The sequence below is a fragment of the Nyctereutes procyonoides genome, unplaced genomic scaffold (genome assembly GCF_905146905.1).
Source record: "Nyctereutes procyonoides isolate TBG_1078 unplaced genomic scaffold, NYPRO_anot_genome, whole genome shotgun sequence".
Taxonomy (NCBI): Eukaryota; Metazoa; Chordata; class Mammalia; order Carnivora; family Canidae; genus Nyctereutes; species Nyctereutes procyonoides.
In genome coordinates, this window is record NW_026575126.1 from 72,322,795 (window position 1) to 72,341,125 (window position 18,331).

Below are 18,331 nucleotides of genomic sequence, written 5' to 3' on the forward strand. Positions count from 1 at the left end.
TGGCAGCTGAGTGCCAGGCAGACTGGCCATGGTACCGGGCTTGGCCCTGGCGTTGCAGATTTGGGGCACGTGCCATGGAGCGCACTCCTCAGTGCATGGTGCTGCGTGCGGGCCGCTAATGCTTTCATGCATGCAACCCCTTGAGTGGAGGGGAGGCCAGCTCTTGATTTGTCCCACCCGGGGAAGTAGAGGCAGCCCTGGGTGCCTGGGCGCCTGGCGGGTGGTGGTGGCACACGCCCACCTCTGCTTCCTCGCTCCATCCAGGTGACCATGGCCTTGTTGGGGAAGCGCTGTGACATTCCCGCCAACGGCTGCGGACCTGACCGTTGGAACTCTGCCTTTACCCGCAAAGACGAGATCATCACCAGCCTCGTGTCTGCCTTAGATTCCATGGTGAGTGCCCCTGTCTACGCTGGACATCAGCAGACGTTGGAGCTCAAGTCCCAGCCCTGCTACCTCGGGGGGCCATCAGCCACCTGAGACTCCCTGTCCCCATCTGCCACAGGTCCCCTACCTACATCAGGGGGGCGGGAGGCCTGAGTGAGGTCATGTATGTAAAAATCCAGCCCTGGAAAGAAACGCTGGTGCTGCCCATTGTCCCCTGGTCCCCTCAGCCCTCATCCTCATTTCATCCCTCCCATCAGAAGGATAGGACCTGTGGGGACAGTGGTTCATGAGAAAGGTGCAGCCCCTGATGTTACAGCAAGAGATGTATCTGCCTCTCAGGCCCAGGAGAGAGAAATGGGGCCTCGTACATCATTCCTCTGGCACGATTACCTATGTACCTCGACCTGTAGTAGTTTATCCCAAATGGGGAAATAATACCGTCATTTTCCTGTAGCCTTTTCTTGGGGGAATGTTCTTCAACAGAGGGTAGGCAGGTGTTAGCTTCACCCCTGTGTTTTAGGATGGTGAAGTTGAAGTTCAGAGAGGGCAACATCTTGCCTGGAGTTACACAGCATGACTAGTTTTTGCGGATTTTTTAAAGATTTTATTTCTTTTGAGAGAGAGAGTGCACCAGCCGGGACAGGGATGCAGAGGGAGAGAGAGGCAGGCTCCCTACTGAGCAGGGAGCCGGATGCAGGGCTCGATCCCAGGACCCTGGGACCATGACCTGAGCTAAAGGCAGACACTTAGCCACCTGAGCCACCCAGGTGCCCCGACAGACCTTTTCCATCATCACAGAAAGTTCTGTTGGACAGCCCTGCTCTAGAGGGCCTTACAGACACTCCTGGGAGGAGCACTGCCCCTGTAGCTAGCCTGGGGCCTGGATGAGATTTGCTCCCCTGCCCTTGGGTCCCTTTCTGGGTTTCCTGAGAGACCCCCAAGGGTAACAACCCTTGCTCGGCAGTGACTTAACTCTGGTGTCCTCTGGGGCTGGGGCCCTTGTCTGCGGGTGGTCTGCAGTGGGTATGGGGCCAGACCCTCTTCCAGACCTTTCCTCGAAGCCCCGTTGTCTGTGCCTCTGGGGAAGCGGATTACCTGGAGAGTGACCCCACAGGGAAGTAAGTATCTCCTCCAGCAGTGATGGCCACTCCTTTGTTGGAAACAACTGGACTCTATTTGTCTCCTTTGCTTGTTAATGTTCTGCAGCATTGGCATGGGGAGAGCGAGCAGCAGGCTTTTGTTTTAATCTTAGCAGGAAGTCAACATACAGCCCTCACCATAGGAGATCCCAGGGGACAGGCCTTTTGGCTCTACAGCCTACAGGGTCCCCTGCTTCCACAACAGAGAGACTCTGGACTGAGGCTGACACAAGAGGCATGATCATGGCCCAGAGAGGTTGAGGAGCCTGTGCTAGGTCACGCAGCCACGGAACTATGATGAGAAGCCAGACTCCCTGGTGCCCGCCAAGCGCTACCTAACTCAGATAAAACCCAGCATTTATGAGGCACTGAATGCATGCTGAGAGCTTTGCAGGCAGAGCTTTTCCGCTGACCTAGGTCGAAGGGCTGAAATGCTGGTGGTCTTGGTTGCAGGGCCCCTCAGTTAGGGCTTCCTGTGCAGTGGGCCTGCCAACCCCTCAACTCTGCAAAAAATAACCTCTCTCTGGACCCACATGAGATACCCCGGCTTAGAGATTCTTTCCTGCCTGCCAGGCCTCATGAATCCCACAGCCAAGCCCATTGAAAATCTGGGAGCTGGGCTGCTTGCCCCCTTTCTGCACATTTAGAGACAGGCCCAGAGCAGGGAGTGAGTTGCACCAGTCCTGCAGCAGGAAGCGGCTGATGTGGAACTGAACCCCAGATCTGCCCAAGCCGTGGTTCTGCTGGGGCCCTTACCTCCTCCTCATTTAGGACTTTAAGAAAACTGAAAACAGGATTGTCCCTGGGGCTGGGGCCAAGCCTCAGGCAGGAAGCCCCCCCCCCCCCAGGACAGGGAGGATGTGGGAGGAGGGAAGGGCAGAGGCCGTGTATCTTTATTCTTCTCAGGGCTCCTTGACCTGTCTGCTCCCTTGACCTCGGCCAAGCTTTGGGCGGGGTGGGGGTCATTCACTCCTTCCTCCTGCAGAGTCCAGCTGTGAACAGTGGAGGGGTGACCTCTCCCTGGAACTGCCGGTGGGTTCTTAGGCATCTGGAAGCTTCTGGCTCGCCCCCCAAGCTGTCACTAAAGGTGTCCCCAGGTAGGGGGACCTCCCACTGGCTCACATATTCTGCCCCTCCCTTGCAGTGCTCAGCGCTTTCCAAGCTGAACGCAGAGGTGGCCTGTGTTGCTGTGCATGATGAGAGCGCCTTCGTGGTGGGTACCGAGAAGGGGAGAATGTTCCTGAATGCACGGAAGGAGCTGCAGTCAGACTTCCTCAGGTTCTGCCGTGAGTAGCCCAGGGCTCTGGGGGGCGGGGGCCTGCAGTCCCTGAGCGCAGGAGCTCTGGTGCATCTCTGGGTCCCCAGAGCAATAGTAGGTGGCCGTGTGTTGGGGGTGAGGGGTGCACGGACAGGAGGGGGCAAGGCAGGCTTCCCAGTGTGGCATTATCGTTGGAATCACACAGCAGCCCCTCGGTCTGTAGAGACTGGCTGACTCCACCCCGGGAGGCCAGACCCAGACACCTCCATCTGCTCATTGACAGAAGGGGACACTGAGCCCAGTGTTGCCCAATCCCTATACCTTCTGACATGGGGACCAAGTGCACTTGTTCAACCAACACTTATTGAGCACCTGCTGTGTGCAGCACCCTTTGCCATGCTCAGTTATCCTGGCATCAAGCCTGTGAGGTAGTCACTGTCATTACAGTAACAATCCTGGAGCTACCTCAAGGTGGCTCTTGGGGCCGAAGTGACTGAGGACATGTGGCAGCACAAAGGAAGTGCTTGCTAAATCGAGCAGTTAGTGATGATGTGATCAGTAGAGCTTTGGGCCGGGCTACGCACTCTGTTTACTTTCCCCAGCAGGGTCAGGAAACAGTGACCAGTTTACAAGTGAGAAACTGAGGCACGGTGAGCCTGAGCCACTTGCCCGGGGACATACAGCCGCCAAGGGATGGAGGCAAGGTTTCTGTTAAACCCATGCTCCTTCTGCCCCGCTTCAGAATCAGGGAGGTGCAGCAGGACACTTCCACCTCCCTGGGAGCCCTGCCAGGGGATCCTGGCTGCTTATGGAAGAGAACAGTATGCAGAGCTGTGAGCCAGGAGCCCTGGGTTGGGAGAGGGGGTGTTCTTTTTTTTTTTTTTTTAAAGATTTTATTTATTTATTCATGAAAGATACAGAGAGAAGCAGAGACCCGAGCAGAGGGAGAAATAGGCTCCCTGCCGGGAGCCCAATGCAGGACTCGATCCCAGGATCACACCCTGAGCTGAAGGCACATGCTCAACTGCTGAGCCACCCAGGCATCCCATGGGGGAGCGTTCTGAAGCCCCCAACTCCTCCACGCTACGCCAGGGCCTTTAGCCTCTCGTATTCTAGCCCCTGCCTCCTCACTGCCCCTCCCAGCATCCCTCACTCCTCTGCAGGCAGCCCTGGGCCGAGCACTAGGTCTCCATGTGCGTTCTCACCTCTGCCTGCGTCCCTGCTCTCCCCCCACCTGGAAGGCCTTCCTTCCTCTCCTCTGCCAGCACATTCCTCCTGCCTGGGGCCCCCATCTGTACCCTGCCACCTCTAGTCCCCCACCCCAAACCCCGTGGCTACTCCCCACACCATGCCAGCTTCTCAGGCCCTAAATTTCCATCCGTGCTCCTGGTGAGCTCCTGAGCGATGTCAGCTCCACTTTTGTGGTGGATTAGGTCCTACAGGGTTGGGGCCTGCCACCAGCACTGAAGGGCAGCCCCCAAGCGGCCACTCGAGCCCACGACTGGGGACTCCCGGCTCTTGGGGTTAAGAGCAGGCCCTCAAGTCAGACATCTGGGTCCTCTTCCTGGCTCTGCCACCCGCTGGCCGCTGGCCCTCAACCTCCCTGTCTGTGAAAGGGGAGGACAGTGCTACTTTTGGGGGCTCAATCTGAGGATTAAGTAAATCTAATACAGGCTAGAACAGTGCCTGGCACTGACTGCACACACAGTAAACGCCAGCTGTTGTCCTTGCTGTTATTAACATCTGCATTACACTTGGGTCTGGAGCTTAGATCGGCCGTTTTGGGGAAGGCTGTCCCCCACCCCCACCCAGCTCTCAGAGCCTGTACCCTGTCCGAGGCTGGATGGGGGCCAGGGCAGACAGTGGCAGGGTCCTGTGGCCCCCAGTTGGCCAGGCTGGGGCCTGGGGAAGGTGCACCTGGCATCCCGCAGCCCGGCAGAGCCGCTATTTATAGCACCCGGAGCTCGGCTGGTTTATTTCAAGCTCGGCAGATCCCGGGAGAAGGAGCAGGCTCCAAGCTACGAGCAGGCCTCCGGGCCCTCCTCTCTCCCCCTTTCCAATGTGGTTTCTAGCATCTCCTTACCCAGGAGTTCCCTGACACTCCTGGGGTCCTGCCCTGGCCCAGCCTGGCCTGAACTTGCCTCTCTGCAGCCCGTTGGCCTCCTGGAGCAGTCCCCGTCGTCTCCTCGTTTGGCAGAGCACTAGTGTCGGAGCGCAGAAGGGGGTGCATGGAATGAATGTTGGTTGAACCCCAGTTCTAAGCTGGGCCGGCTGGTCTTCGGTGAAAGCTCACAGACTGAGGCGCAGAGAGGGAAGGGACTTGCCCAAGGTCACACAGCAAATTAGAGGTGACCAGGATGAGACCCAAGCCCTAGGCTAGGCACTAGGAACTCAGAGATGACCAGCCCTGGCCCTGGGCAGGGGGTGACACAGGTGCTTATCATGGCCCGGCATGCTCTGTCCCACAGGAGGGGCCCCGTGGAAAGAGCCGGAGGCAGAGCACCCCAAGAAGGTGTTGCGGGGCGAGGGTGGCAGCCGGAACATCCCTCGGTCTTCCCTAGAACATGGCTCGGACGTGTACCTTCTGCGGAAGATGGTAGAGGAGGTGTTTGATGTTCTTTATAGTAAGATCCTTCCTCATTCCATTTGGGGCCCCCAGGCGGGTGGGAGCCCCAGACCCCGGCCTGGTGAGGTGCGCCTCCTGTTGCATACGGGCCCGGGGCAAAACCTCAAGGCCCTCCCTCATCTTGCATCCCCAGACGTGGCTCCTCCGCCCCAGCCCCATTTCCTGAACCACTGTCCACACTTCCCCAGGCCCGCCCTGGTGCTGGTGGCTGCCACCTGTCGCCTGGAAATGGCCCTGGGCTGGCCCTGGTCTCCTTGCCTCCAGGTCGGCTCCCTGCTGCCCCCACCTGTCCTGTGACTAAGGGCACCTTCCTAGAGCACAAGTCTGACCTGGAAGCTCCTCTTTCCACTGCCCTGGTGGCTCCCTGCCACCCTCACTGTGACATTAGCACCCACTGTGGCTGGTCCCTGCCCGTGTCCAGCCGTGCTGCCCTGCCTCAGGGGACCACTTCCTGTTCCCCGCACACTCTGTCTCCATTTCACGCCCTCTCGCCTTTGCACCACTGTGCCTTTTGGGGCTGCCTTCCCCTCTGTCTGGTGGACACCACGTTATTCTCTAAGGCTCAGCTCTGGGAAGCCCCTGCTGCTGGCTTAATGTCCCCTTTGGGCACTTGCTGGACCCTGACCCCTGGCTAGCCCAGGGCCCTCTGGGGCCAGGGTCTGTGCCTGCCCTTTCCGCTGTCCCCAGCAATGGTGGTCGATGTTCACAGGGTGTTTGTTGAATGCCTGAATGAAAGCTAATGTGACTACATGGCCACGTCCTTCCTGCAGGGGGGTGAAGGTGGGGAGGTGGGCAGGCCTGGCTGGCCTCCCTCAGAAGGGTCAAGTTTCAGAATCTCTGGCCCAGTGGTAGCTGTCGCAGTCTCTAGGTAACCTGGGGCAGGTCCCTTTGGTCCCTAAGGGTTCCACCTCTGGCTTTATTCCTATTGTACTGTGGCCTTTGGGTCTCTGGAGCAGAGATCTGAGGAATCTCCTGCTGTTGTCCAGCTCAGGACAGGAGGAGGAAGGGAGGAAGGAAGGAGGCAGAGGAAGCCTAGGTGGAGAGGAGGCCCAGAGGCCCCACGGTGGGGGCGGGCAGCATGCTGGGTGGGAGGACTTGTCACACCTGGTTGGCTAGGCCACTGCACTTTTGCTGGCCACAGGGTTTGTGCCCACAGTGCCCCCCCCTCACTCCCACACTTTGTCCGCCTCTGTTGCCTGCCTCATCTGAGGGGGTGGCCCCTTTCTGGCTGGGACTGCAGTGTGGGAATGACACAGGCGTTCCTGAGCCCAGGCCATCTCACCTCCTCAGTCCCCAGCCAGTCTCCCCTCCACTCACCTCTTCCTCATCCCCATCCCCTTTCTCTTTTTTAAGATTTTATTTATTTGAGAGAGAGAGAGAGAGAGAGAGCGAGCGCACACACACGCACAAGCAGGGGGAGGGGCAGAGGGAGAGGGAGAAGCAGACTCCCCACTGAGCAGGGAGCTAGGACACAGGGCTCAATCCCAGGACCCTGGTCATGACCTGGGCCCCCCAGGCACCCCTACTTCCTCCTTTCTAAATCTGCTCTTCCCTCCCCTCCCTCTCCTCCCTGTGACTCTTCCCTGCAGTCTCCCTCCTGCCCTCCCTCCCTTCTCCCCCATGTCCCCTCCTAAGCTCCTGCACAGCCTTGTGCCCTGCTTTCCCCTCCACCCGGGTGCCAGGAGAGAAGAGAATGGCAAGTGAAGCTGGGAGCCCTGTCAATGGGGGGGCCCTGGCCTTCAGCAGGGCCTGTCCCCAGTGCCCACCTGCCCACCCGACTCAGCCCACAGGGCCTTGTTCTGTCAAGCTTGCAACAAAGGGGCCCGTGGGGTCCAGGTTCCCGGGAATAGGGCATCACAGGGGGTCTTAGCCTGGCCCCAGCTGTGGAACATGCCCGGCCCCCACCCCCGCCTGGCTGCCCTCTTACACTAGACCCTCTCCTCGACCCCCTCCCCACAGGCGAGGCCCTGGGAAGGGCCAGCGTGGTACCCCTGCCCTATGAGAGGCTGCTCAGGGAGCCGGGGCTGCTGGCTGTGCAGGGGCTGCCCGAGGGCCTGGCCTTCCGGAGACCAGCAGACTATGACCCCAAGGCCCTCATGGCCATCCTGGAGCACAGCCACCGTATCCGCTTCAAGCTCAAGAGGTAAGTGAGGCCATCGGCCTGGGAGCGGGCCCAGAGCCTGGTGGCTGGACCATGATGTCCTGGCCAGGACGGCCAGGTAGAGGGCTACCTGCTTCCATGCTGGCTCAGCCACCTGCAGCCACTTACCCCATCACAGGGACGGGACTTCAGACACCCACGTGGGACCTCAAGTGTCAAAGCTCCCAGTCTGGCAGTGGAGGGGAGGCAAGCCCCCCAGTTGCAAAGCATGATCTGAACCAGGCGTTGTGTCGTGGGAGTCCCCAGGGGACTTCCGTGTTGCAAAGAGGCTGGAACAGACTGGGTGCAAGAGAAACAGCACCAATGGCCATGCAGGTGTCCAGAGTGGGCTGTACAGTGGAGGCGGGGAGCCACGGTGTGTGCGCTCGCATGGGGTTATGTGAGGGGCTTGTGGGAGATGATGCAAAGGCTGGCCCAGCTGGGTACTGACTTTTGGGGCCACCCAGAAGCCACCCTGAGGCCCTGGCATTGCCCAGCAGTACTCAGGTGCCACCGGCAGAGGAGGGCTGTGATAGGAACGGGGCTGGGGGTGACCACGTGATGAGTGTGTAGGGGTCACAGAGGCCAAGAGGAGGGCCTAGCTCTTCCAGTGGCCCAGCTGTGTGGCCCAGGGCACATCACAAGGCCACCTGGGCTTGTACCCACACCTATAAGCTGGGGCCCGGCTTCTGTCCTGTGTACTTCACAGGCTGTCATGTTGTACAGAGGGTGGGCTGGGGCCTAGAAGAAGAGAGACAACTGAAAGGCCAGGTGTATAAAGCTGTCCCATGTCCTTTCCTTCACCCAGGCCACTTGAGGACGGCGGGCGGGACTCTAAGGCCCTGGTGGAACTGAACGGTGTCTCCCTGATAGCCAAGGGGTCTCGGGACTGTGGCCTGCACAGCCAGGCCCCCAAGGGGCCACCCCAGGACCTCCCCCCCACCGCCACCTCCTCTGTGGCCAGCTTCCTGTACAGCACCGCACTCCCTAACCACACCACGAGAGAGCTCAAGCAGGAGGCGTCTGCCTGCCCACTTGCCCCCAGTGACCTGGGCCTTGGCCGGCCTGGGCCTGAACCCAAGGCCTCTGGCACCCAAGACTTCCCCGACTGCTGTGGTAAGCTGCTGCTGAGACCCCTAAGTTTGGGGGTGGGCAGAGGTCACTCCTATGGGGGTAACATCCCTGGGCAGATTGGGGTGCCCGGGCCCACCCCAGACTGAAGGAGGCACATTGAAACAAGGGGCTGGGACATCTGTGAAGGGTATCATTGGCCCAGAACCTAGAGATGTTTGGAGAGACTCCACAGAGGAGTCTGTGGAGGGAGTAATCAGGCTAATCTGTCACAGGCATTTAATGAGCACCAACTACATACCCGGTCTGGATTTGGGGTACTTGACAGCATAAGAGAATGGACAACTGGGTATGAGAAAGACTTGGATTCATAACCTAGATCCTCTGCTTCGTGGCTGTGTGTCCCAGAGCAAATCTCTACCTCCACGAACCTCAGTTTCCTCGTCTTTAAAGTGGAGATGGGGGAGCCCTGGGTGGCTCAGCAGTTTAGCACTGCCTTCGGTCCAGGGCGTGATCCTGGAGACCCAGGATGGAGTCCCACTTTAGGCTCCCTGCATAGAGCCTGCTTCTCCCTCTGTCTGTCTCTCTCTCTCTCTGTCTCATGAATAAATAAATTGAATCTTTAAAAAAAATAAAATAAAAATAAAGTGGAGATGCCGATATGACCTCTCACAAGGTAATTATCAGGGTCAAAGCACAGGGCAAGTTAGAAATGCACATTCTAACTGCCCTGCTGCAGTCCTGCTGAATCCAAGGCTTTTTTTGATGTTGTTTTATTTTGTTTTGTTTGTTTTGGTTTTTTAAATATTTTATTTATTCATGAGTGACACACAGAGGCAGAGACATAGGCAGAGGGAGAAGCAGGCTCCTTGCAGGGAGCTCGATGCGGAACTTGATCCCGGGACTCCCGGATCACGCCCTGGGCTGAAGGCAGACGCTCAACCGCTGAGACACCCAGATGTCCCTGAATCCGAAGCTTTGGGGGCTGCCGGGGGCCTAGCCGTCTGTGTATTTAAATCTGCCGAGTGGCTCCAATGGGTGCTCGGGCTTGAGAACTGCTGTGTTAAAGCAGAGTCCAGGGGAGCCTGGGTGGCTCGCTCAGTTATGCATCTGCCTTTGGCTCAGGTCATGATCTCAGGGCTCTGGGATCAGGCCTCAGGTCGGACTCCCTGCTCCCTCTGTCTCTGTCCCTCTCCCCATTTGTTCCCACTATCTTCTCTCTCTCAAATAAATAGGTAAAATCTTAAAAATAAATAAAAAAAAAAAAGCAGAGTCCAGTGCTTGGTACATAGTGGGTGCTCATAAGTGATACTCACTGTCATGAGAAGGAGAAAAAAGAACTACCCCGCCAAATGTTGCGCTGAGCAGTGGGATGGGACTTATGCACCTGAAATGGGTGTCCCCACTGGTAAAAGGTGTCCTCGGACATCCTGGCCTCCTTGATCTGCTGTTTGGAGAGCAGACTCTGCTAAAGAATGTCTGGGCAGGGAACTTGCCTTGAGTTTATGATCATAGGGCTGAGTTGTGAGGCCTCCCTGGTGGTGTTAGCCCAGAGCTGGCATCTGCACCCGGGCTGGATCTGGGGTCCCACCTTGAACCTGTGCCTTTCCTCTCCCTTGTCCAGGACAGAAGCCCCCTGGGCCTGGTGGTCCTCTCATCCAGAATGTCCATGCCTCGAAGCGCATCCTATTCTCCATCGTCCATGACAAGTCAGGTAGGACAGTGCCCACAGTGGTGCCCTGCCCAAGTGGGGGTCCGGGGCTGGGGGTGGTGCTTCCTGAAATGGAAATGCATGCATAAATAATAATAAAATAAAATAAAATAAAAAAGGAAATGCATCCACTGGGTCTTTGAGAGAGAAGGGAGGACAGCCCCGCTCCAGGGACTTATGAGTAAAACCGGAACGTGACTGTTATGCATTGCTGTAGGCCTTTACAGTTATAGTTTTAGTTTCTATGGGTCCCAGTTTTTTTTTATTTTTTTATTTATTTTTTATTTTTTTATTTATGATAGTCACAGAGAGAGAGAGAGAGAGAGAGAGAGAGAGAGAGGCAGAGACACAGGCAGAGGGAGAAGCAGGCTCCATGCACCGGGAGCCCGACGTGGGATTCGATCCCGGATCTCCAGGATCGCGCCCTGGGCCAAAGGCAGGCGCCAAACCGCTGCGCCACCCAGGGATCCCTATGGGTCCCAGTTTTAAGAGCGGCTTCGCTGGGTGCTTCTGGCTAGATTCTCTCTGTCGTGAGGTTGTACTCAGGATGGCAGCAGGGGCTGTGGTCATTGGAAGGCTTAACTGGTGCCAAGGATCTACCCCAGGCTCACTCATGTGGTTGCTAGTGGGTGGCCCCTTCCCTGCTACATGGGCCTGTATGGGGCTGTTTGAGTGTCCTCGGGATGTGGCGGCTGGCTCCCTGACTTTAACAATCCAAGAGAGAGGGGCGCCTGGGTGGCTTGGTGGTTGAGCATCTGCCTTCGGCTCAGGGCGTGATCCTGGGGTCCTGGGATCGAGTCCCACATCTGGCTCCCTGCAGGGAGCCTGCTTCTCCCTCTGCCTGTGTTTCTGCCTCTCTCTCTCTGTGTCTCTTATGAATAAATAAATTTAAAACAAAAAAACAGTCCAAGAGAGAGTAGGGAGGGAGCCACAGGTCTTTGATGACTTAGGTTAGAAGTCATCGGTTCTCCAGTTTCTACCCTTAAGAAGCCAGAAATGATCCGTCCGCACTCACAGGGAGCGAGAGGAATTAAACTCCACCTCCTGATCACGGGAGAATCAAAAAATTATGTGGACAGATTTTTTAAAGTACCACACTCTATTTGGGATTTTTGTATACTAAAAGGCTTGAAGCAAGACTCTCCAGTAGTTATGTGTGGGGTGGGGTTGGGGTCTTGGCCTCACCATCTTTAAGAAGACCCCTGGGATCAGAATGGAGATCCCCACTGCCCCAAACAGGGTCCATCCTTGGCAGGGAGGGAGGGCAGTAGCATCATGCGAGGCTGTGGTGGGCAAGGAGTGGAGTCTCACTGGGTCCTTGATAGGTGATCTCAGGCCAGATACTCAGCCTCTCTGAGCCTGGTTTTCCTAGCTGACAAATGGGGATATACTATCTATGCTTAAAAGGCGTCATGAGAGGGACACCTGGGTGGCTCAGAGGTTGAGCATCTGCCTTTGGCCCAGGATGTAATCCTGGAGTCCTAGGATCGAGTCCCACATTGGGCTCCCTGCGTGGAGCCTGCTTCTCTTTCTGCCTGTGTCTTTGCCTCTCTCTCTATGACTTTCATGAATAAATAAATATCTTTAAAAAAAAAAAAGGTGTCATGAGAGATTAGATAGGATACTATGTATAAAGTAGCCCACACAGATAATCACTTACTGAATTAAAGGTGGTATTTGTAATGGCAATGTGATGAACCATTATGATGATCACCATAGTTATTAATAGTAAATGGAGGCCAAGGCTTTGGTTTCATGGAAGAAGCCAGTAGGAATGAGGGTTTGAGGCAGGCCTCGGGGTCAAGGCTGGGTGAGACCCCAGCTGCACAAAGCATGAGGGTTAGTGCTTTGAGGTTAGGACTCGGCGTCTCCTTACTCAGGGAGACCACCCTCAAATCTCCTGCTTGTCTGGTGGCAGGAGACACCCTGCGCCTGGGGGTAGAGGAGAGAGAAGGGGGGGTGATCGGAGCACCCTGGATTTGGATAGGGCAGCCTCCTGGAGGAGACGGGGGTGTCAGGCTCCGAGGTGGGAGTGGGGGGAAGAGCCGAGCCCCTCTGTGGGACTCTGGAGGAGAAAGCGAGCGGCCCGGGCCGTGCGGGAGTGCGGCTGGAGGCTGTGGGTTCCCTGCTCTGACCCGCCCTCACCCGTACCTCTTGTGTTTTGATAGAGAAGTGGGACGCCTTCATAAAGGAAACGGAGGACATCAACACGCTCCGGGAGTGTGTGCAGATCCTGTTTAACAGCAGATATGGTGAGTGGGCGGCACGGCCCGCCGTGTGGCCCCGGCAGCGTGCTGAGCATCTCATTACGTGGCAATCACTCGTGTTCCCTAACATGACAGCGGGAGCCATATGCTGGCACCCGCGCACCGGCAGCACTCATGTCATCTCCTGTCTGGGTCGGGGGTGGTTGTGTCAATATTTCCCTTCCAGATTTTTCCAAGGGGCGGAACTGATGGCAGAGCCCCAACCTCAACTCACCTATGGGAGGTGGGCGGGTAGGGGGCAAACTGACCGTCCGGGAGGCCATCCAGAGAGAAGACCCAGAAGAATGGCCATTGGCCTCATGCACTTGCAGACTTCCCCACAGCAGTGCCCCGTTGCCTGCCTCCTTGCCTTTGTGCTCTGCCCTCTGCCTGGCATACCCTTCACCTGTTTGGGGAGCAGACTCCTACTTCTTCTTTGAGACTCAGCCTCAGCCAAGTGGGGACCCCAAGCCTTGATGGGCTCCTTTTTGTTACACATCCTGCTTTTTTTTTTTTTTTTTTAACATTTTATTTATTCATGAGAGACAGAAAGAGAGGCAGAGACACAGGCAGAGGGAGACGCAGGCTCCATGCAGGGAGCCTGATGTGGTACTCGATCCTACGACTTTGGGATCACACCCTGAGCCAAAGGCAGATGCTCAACCTCTGAGCCACCCAGGTGCCCCTCAGTCACACATCTTAAGTGCCCCACCAACTTCACCTTGTGCCAGGCACTCAGGCCAACGCTAGCCTCACGGTGCTTCAGCAGGTGCCTGAAGGTGTGTATGCAGGGGCGTGCAGGAGCATAAGGTAGTATACAGTAGTACGCAGGGGTGGGGACCCTCGGAAAGACAGGACAGCTCAGAAGGCAAGATCTCAGGCTTGAGTCGGGGATGGCTTCATGGAGGAAGTGCCCTTTGATCCACGCTAAGGCTTGGTAGGCTGCGCCTTCTGGGTTGGGGTGGTGCTGAGCAGAGCTCTCGAGGCCTAGTGAGGGGTCCGGGATAGCCTGGGCGCCTTTGGTAACCTTTGATGTGGTCTCTCTGGCAGACCCACTCCCTTGCCTGGTACCGCTCCAGGCAGGCAGGTGCGAGCTGGATGGGCAGTGGAGGGAAGGGGTCTGGGGAGGGCTGGCTCCGTCTGCCTTGGGAGCGTGCTGCCCTAGCAGAGTTGGCACGGCAGCTGCCAGTCTTCCTACCTGTTGTGTACCCTAGATGTTTCCAGAGCACTGAGCCTTTTGTGGATGCTAGCACTTGGCCCTGCCATGTCCAAATCCAAGGAGAAGGCTGGGCTTGGTGTAATTGAGGCCTTTCCCCTTTCTCAGGCCAGAGCTCTGTCTCAGCTTCCCCTGCAGCTGCCCTGGGGAAAAGGAAGTCCCTCGGGAGTCCTGGGGACGTCCCTGTCGGGGAGGACCTCGTGTGGCAGCCTGGGGCATGCCACAGACCCTCGATGAATGGATCGTGCTCCTGGGTCTGGCCTTTCAGCCACCAGCTCTGGGTGAAGTGGGCCAGCAGTGGGGCTGGGGGTGCAGCTGGGGAAAAATAAGAGAAGAAATGGGGGGATCCCCAGCCTCCGGGATGCCTCCAGGACATTTTCACCTGGGAAGAGGTTGAGACTCTGTGAGGAACTGAGGTTCCTGCCTGGCAGCTGGCTCTCCCCTCCTTGCTGGCAGAGGCTGGAGACCAGGTGGGGTCGGCTCTGTCCACCAGGTCTCCTCACCACCAAAGAAGCAGGCCCAGCAAATGACATGACCCCAAGTGGAGACGAATGCACACCGACATCGCAGAAGCCATTGCTCACCGGCTGGGGCTGGGGCTGGGGGTGGGAGGTGGGGGAAAGAAGTGGTTTGACAGCTGTTGCAATTTCAAGGGTTTAATTTGACAACGAGCTAAGTGTGGTTTCACAGTAGGATCTGGCTGCCAAAGCCGCCGACGCAGACCTGGCTGCATCAACAGAAAAACAATCTTGAAGGCATGCCAGGGAGGGCCCCAGGCGGCTCTGCGCTGTCTCGGGCAGGGCACGTCTGCACGGGATGCCAGCTTGGGGCTGCCACTTGCCAGGACACAGGCAGAGTGGCCAGAGGAGATCCTTGGGGGAGTCTGGAGGGATGAGGCAGGAGGGTAATAGACCCCAGCCCCACTCAGGGCTCCGGTGACTTCCCAGGCCCCAGGGAGAACAGGGACCTGGGCAGTACCATCCAGCACATAGTAGGTGCCCAAGAAGCACCTGGCACCCGAACGAGTGAGAACGACCAGATGGGATGGAAGTGAATAGTTGAGGTGGCCCGAGACCAAACCCCAGTGTTTGGAAGCAAGAAAGAAACAAGTCACACCACTTCGTAAGCCCGGTTTCTGTCTACACTGCTGGTGGCAGAGTTGTCCGTGTCCAGTTTCTGTCTCTGATGAGTGAGAGGAATGCCAGACGCCTCCCTGGAGGAAAGAGCATATGTGGAGGACTGGAGGAGTTCCCCCGAGAGAGCCACCCACCTCAATCCTGGGAGCTTCCTTCAGCCACTCCATCACTCAGGGAATGCAGGGAATGCAGGGAGCAGCTAGCCTGTGTCCCATCCTGTCTAGATCCCAGACGTGGCCCAGTGACCACCCCTGTTCCCCTGAAGCTGAGGTTCCAGGTAGTGAACCAGTGTACAGATGAATGTGTCTATAGCTTCAGGTTTCAGTAAACATGGGGTGGAGCACAGAGTAGGGTTTATCACAGGGAGATGGAGGGGGCTGTTGTCAGCTGATGAGGTGACGTTGGAGGGGACACCTGATTGGGGAGAGGGAGAGAGAGAAGTGTATGGTGATTTGGGAGAAGAATGTCTCAGTAGCCGGAAGAGCACGTGCAAAGGCCCTGGGGCAGGTGTGTGCCTGGCCCACACCTGTTAGGGAAGCAGGAAGGAGGCTGGAGAGACTAGGGTGAACAGAGGGGTGAAAGGGGCATCAGGTCAAAGGTGATGGGCACCCAGTCACGTGGAGCCTCTTAAGCCCTCGTAGGACTCTGGCTGTCCCTGAGGGGGATGGGAGCCTGTGGGCAGTTTTCAAGAGGAAGTGACATGCTGCTGCCTGGCTGGGGTGGCACAGGGGAGGGGGCGGGGGAAGGTCATGGTGACCGCGGCCCTGGGGCCCCCGCATGGCCCGCTGCTTCCGTCCCGTGCTCAGCCTTGCCGTTGCCCTTCTAGCGGAAGCCCTGGGCCTGGACCACATGGTCCCCGTCCCCTACAGGAAGATTGCCTGTGACCCGGAGGCTGTGGAAATTGTGGGCATCCCGGACAAGATCCCCTTCAAGCGCCCCTGCACCTATGGGGTCCCTAAGCTGAAGCGGATCCTGGAGGAGCGGCACAGCATCCACTTCATCATTAAGAGGTACAGGGTGGGGTGTGGCGCCTGGGCTCAGGGCACCGAGTATCAGGGCTGGGCAGGGGCATCCACAGGCGGTGAGGAGGGGCCCCTGGCAGGTGATGACAGTGCAGAGGTGGAATCAATGGGTTCTGACTCAACCAAGAGGACAGGCGAGTCTGGGAGAGGAGTCGGGTTCCTTAGCCTGACAGCCATGTGGGGCCCTCCTTCCTGGCTCCTCAGAGGCTTGAGCAGGGAAACGGAGGCACAGTGCCTGGCCTGAGCAGGCACTCCGTCAGGTTTGTTTGTATGTATGTATGTATGTATGTATTTATTTATTTATTTATTTATTTATTTAAGATTTTATTTATTTATTCATGAGAGACACACAGAGAGAGGCAGAGACACAGGCAGAAGCAGAGGGAGAAGCAGGCTCCATGCAAGGAGCCCAATGCGGGACTCGATCCCTGGTCTCCAGGATCATGCCCTGGGCTGAAGGCAGATGCCCAACCCCTGAGCCACCCAGGCATCCCTCTGTCAGGTTTTAGTAAGATGGTTTCCTCCCAACTACAGAGACTCGAGGCCTTCGAAATTACCTGCAATGAGAGGGGAGCTCACCTGAGCTCAGGTGGGGTGGGCCTGCCTCTCCCCTTCACACCCCACATGCAGCTTAGTGGCTGCCCTACGTGGTGGTGGTCGTGGTGGTGGTCGGGCCACCTCCCCTGTCCTCCCTGGTGGCCTCCCCTGGTGCAGCTGTGGGTGGGTGGGGAGAAGGCAGAACACAATGCATTCCAGAATTCCAGAACCGCCCCCCCCCCCCCCCCGGAGCTGGGGGGTGGGTTGCTCTTGGACATCCCCCAGCCTCCTCTCCTGACTCCTGCAGGGGAGTTTGCACTCATGGCTGGTTGGGCTCACCACCCAGGAAGCATCGGGGTCTCCAGGCAATGCCCAGACTTCCCAGGGTGTTTCTTCCTAAATGGAGGGGTGGCCGGAGGCCATGGCGTCCAGCCCCCCACCTCCAGGCAGTGCTGCTTTGGCAGCATCCAGGCATCTGTCCACCAGCTCTCTGAGGGCGTGCTGCCAGTGTGCGTGTGCTTGTTAGATCAAAGGCAGGCACTGGGGGCACGGACTCTGGCTCATTGCCGAATCCCCAGAGCCTAGAACAGCCCTGGGTATGTAGTACATGCCCAGAGTGTATGTGTGGAATGGATGGATGGATGGATGGATGGATGAATGAATGAATGAATGAATGAATGAATGAATGAACAAACGAACTAACAAACAGATACTTGCCCAGGAGTACAAGGAGCCTGGGTGTGGGCAGAGGCTGGGGATCTCTCTGAGAGCACAGGGCTGTGGAGCTGTGCCTGAGTGATGGGAGGTGATGGGAAGGACCCTGGCAGGATTGCTGGAAGCCGGGGGTGGGTGGTGCTGTCTGTGGGGCTCTCTGGCTGCAGGAGAGAGGGGGTGCGGGCTGGGCAGCAAGCTCTAGGGCAACTGGGGCCCTGGAGGTGGGGAGACTCCGGAGGAGGCCGCGGCACAAGCCAGGGGCTGGCGTGGTGGCTGCCTTAGGGGTGGATTCTGAGCTCTGCTGGATTTGCCGATGGGTGGAATGTGGGGGTGTGTGGGGGAGCACGGAGGCCAGGGCCACTCTACATTCCTGCGTGTGATTGAGGGAAGCGGGGGTGGAGTGGGGAGGGCACGCCGGGTATGCTAACTTGGAGGTGCTGGGGAGATGGAATTTTCAGAGACCACACTGAGAAGTCAGAAGCTCCAGAGAAGTCTGTCAGAGACAGACAATCTGAGAGTTGTCAGCATGGGCCGGGGGGCGGGTCGCCAGGGAGGGTCACCAGGGCAGACTCAGAGGTGAGATGGGGGTCCCCACGGAAGGGGGGTAGAGGAGGAGGGAGGAGGGGAGGAAGAGGAAAAGGAGGAGAGGTGGGGGAAGGGAAACTGCCAGCAAAGGAGGCTGAGAAGTGCTGTGGGTGGGGGGTGGGCAGATTATTCTAGAAGTCAGCCGGGCCCCTGGGGTCTCCTGCCCCTGGGGTGCCGCACACACGCAGCCCCACACACACGTGCAGCCCCATGTCTGAGTCCTTGCTGCTTTACCTGCCTTCCGCCTTTGTCTTCACCCTTCAAGGCTTGCTTATCTCTGGGTCCGGAAGGCCTCCCTTGTCCTCATTCAGAAAAAAACTCACCCTCCTGCAGCAGATGGTTTCTTGGCCTCACCTGCTCCCTCTGCCAGGCTCCTGGCAGGCTCCCTTGCGGCAGTGGGGCCGCCTCTGAGCTGTCTCGTGCCCTCGCAACCCCGACTGTGGGGTCCCCCTTGGTAAATGACTCTGGAGGTGAATTGAAGTGACTCGCCCTTCTGTCAGGCAGTGCCTCCTGTTGTCTGGCTTAAATCTCTTGCTGCCACCT

At 57.6% G+C, this 18,331-nt stretch overlaps 1 protein-coding gene across 6 annotated transcripts in view; it reads left to right on the plus strand.

The window, feature by feature from the left end:
* The window catches only part of GTF2IRD1 (GTF2I repeat domain containing 1), a 112,773-nt gene that overhangs the window by 36,483 nt on the left and 57,959 nt on the right, over nucleotides 1-18,331 (plus strand). For all 6 annotated transcript variants that reach the window (XM_055339255.1, XM_055339253.1, XM_055339254.1 and 3 more), the window contains exons 2-9: nucleotides 265-393; nucleotides 2,671-2,812; nucleotides 5,253-5,408; nucleotides 7,370-7,553; nucleotides 8,359-8,666; nucleotides 10,246-10,335; nucleotides 12,501-12,584; nucleotides 15,757-15,940. In XM_055339255.1, coding sequence (XP_055195230.1) covers nucleotides 271-393; nucleotides 2,671-2,812; nucleotides 5,253-5,408; nucleotides 7,370-7,553; nucleotides 8,359-8,666; nucleotides 10,246-10,335; nucleotides 12,501-12,584; nucleotides 15,757-15,940 — 1,271 coding nt within the window. In that variant the 5' untranslated portion in view covers nucleotides 265-270. The remainder of the gene's footprint in view (nucleotides 1-264; nucleotides 394-2,670; nucleotides 2,813-5,252; nucleotides 5,409-7,369; nucleotides 7,554-8,358; nucleotides 8,667-10,245; nucleotides 10,336-12,500; nucleotides 12,585-15,756; nucleotides 15,941-18,331) is intronic.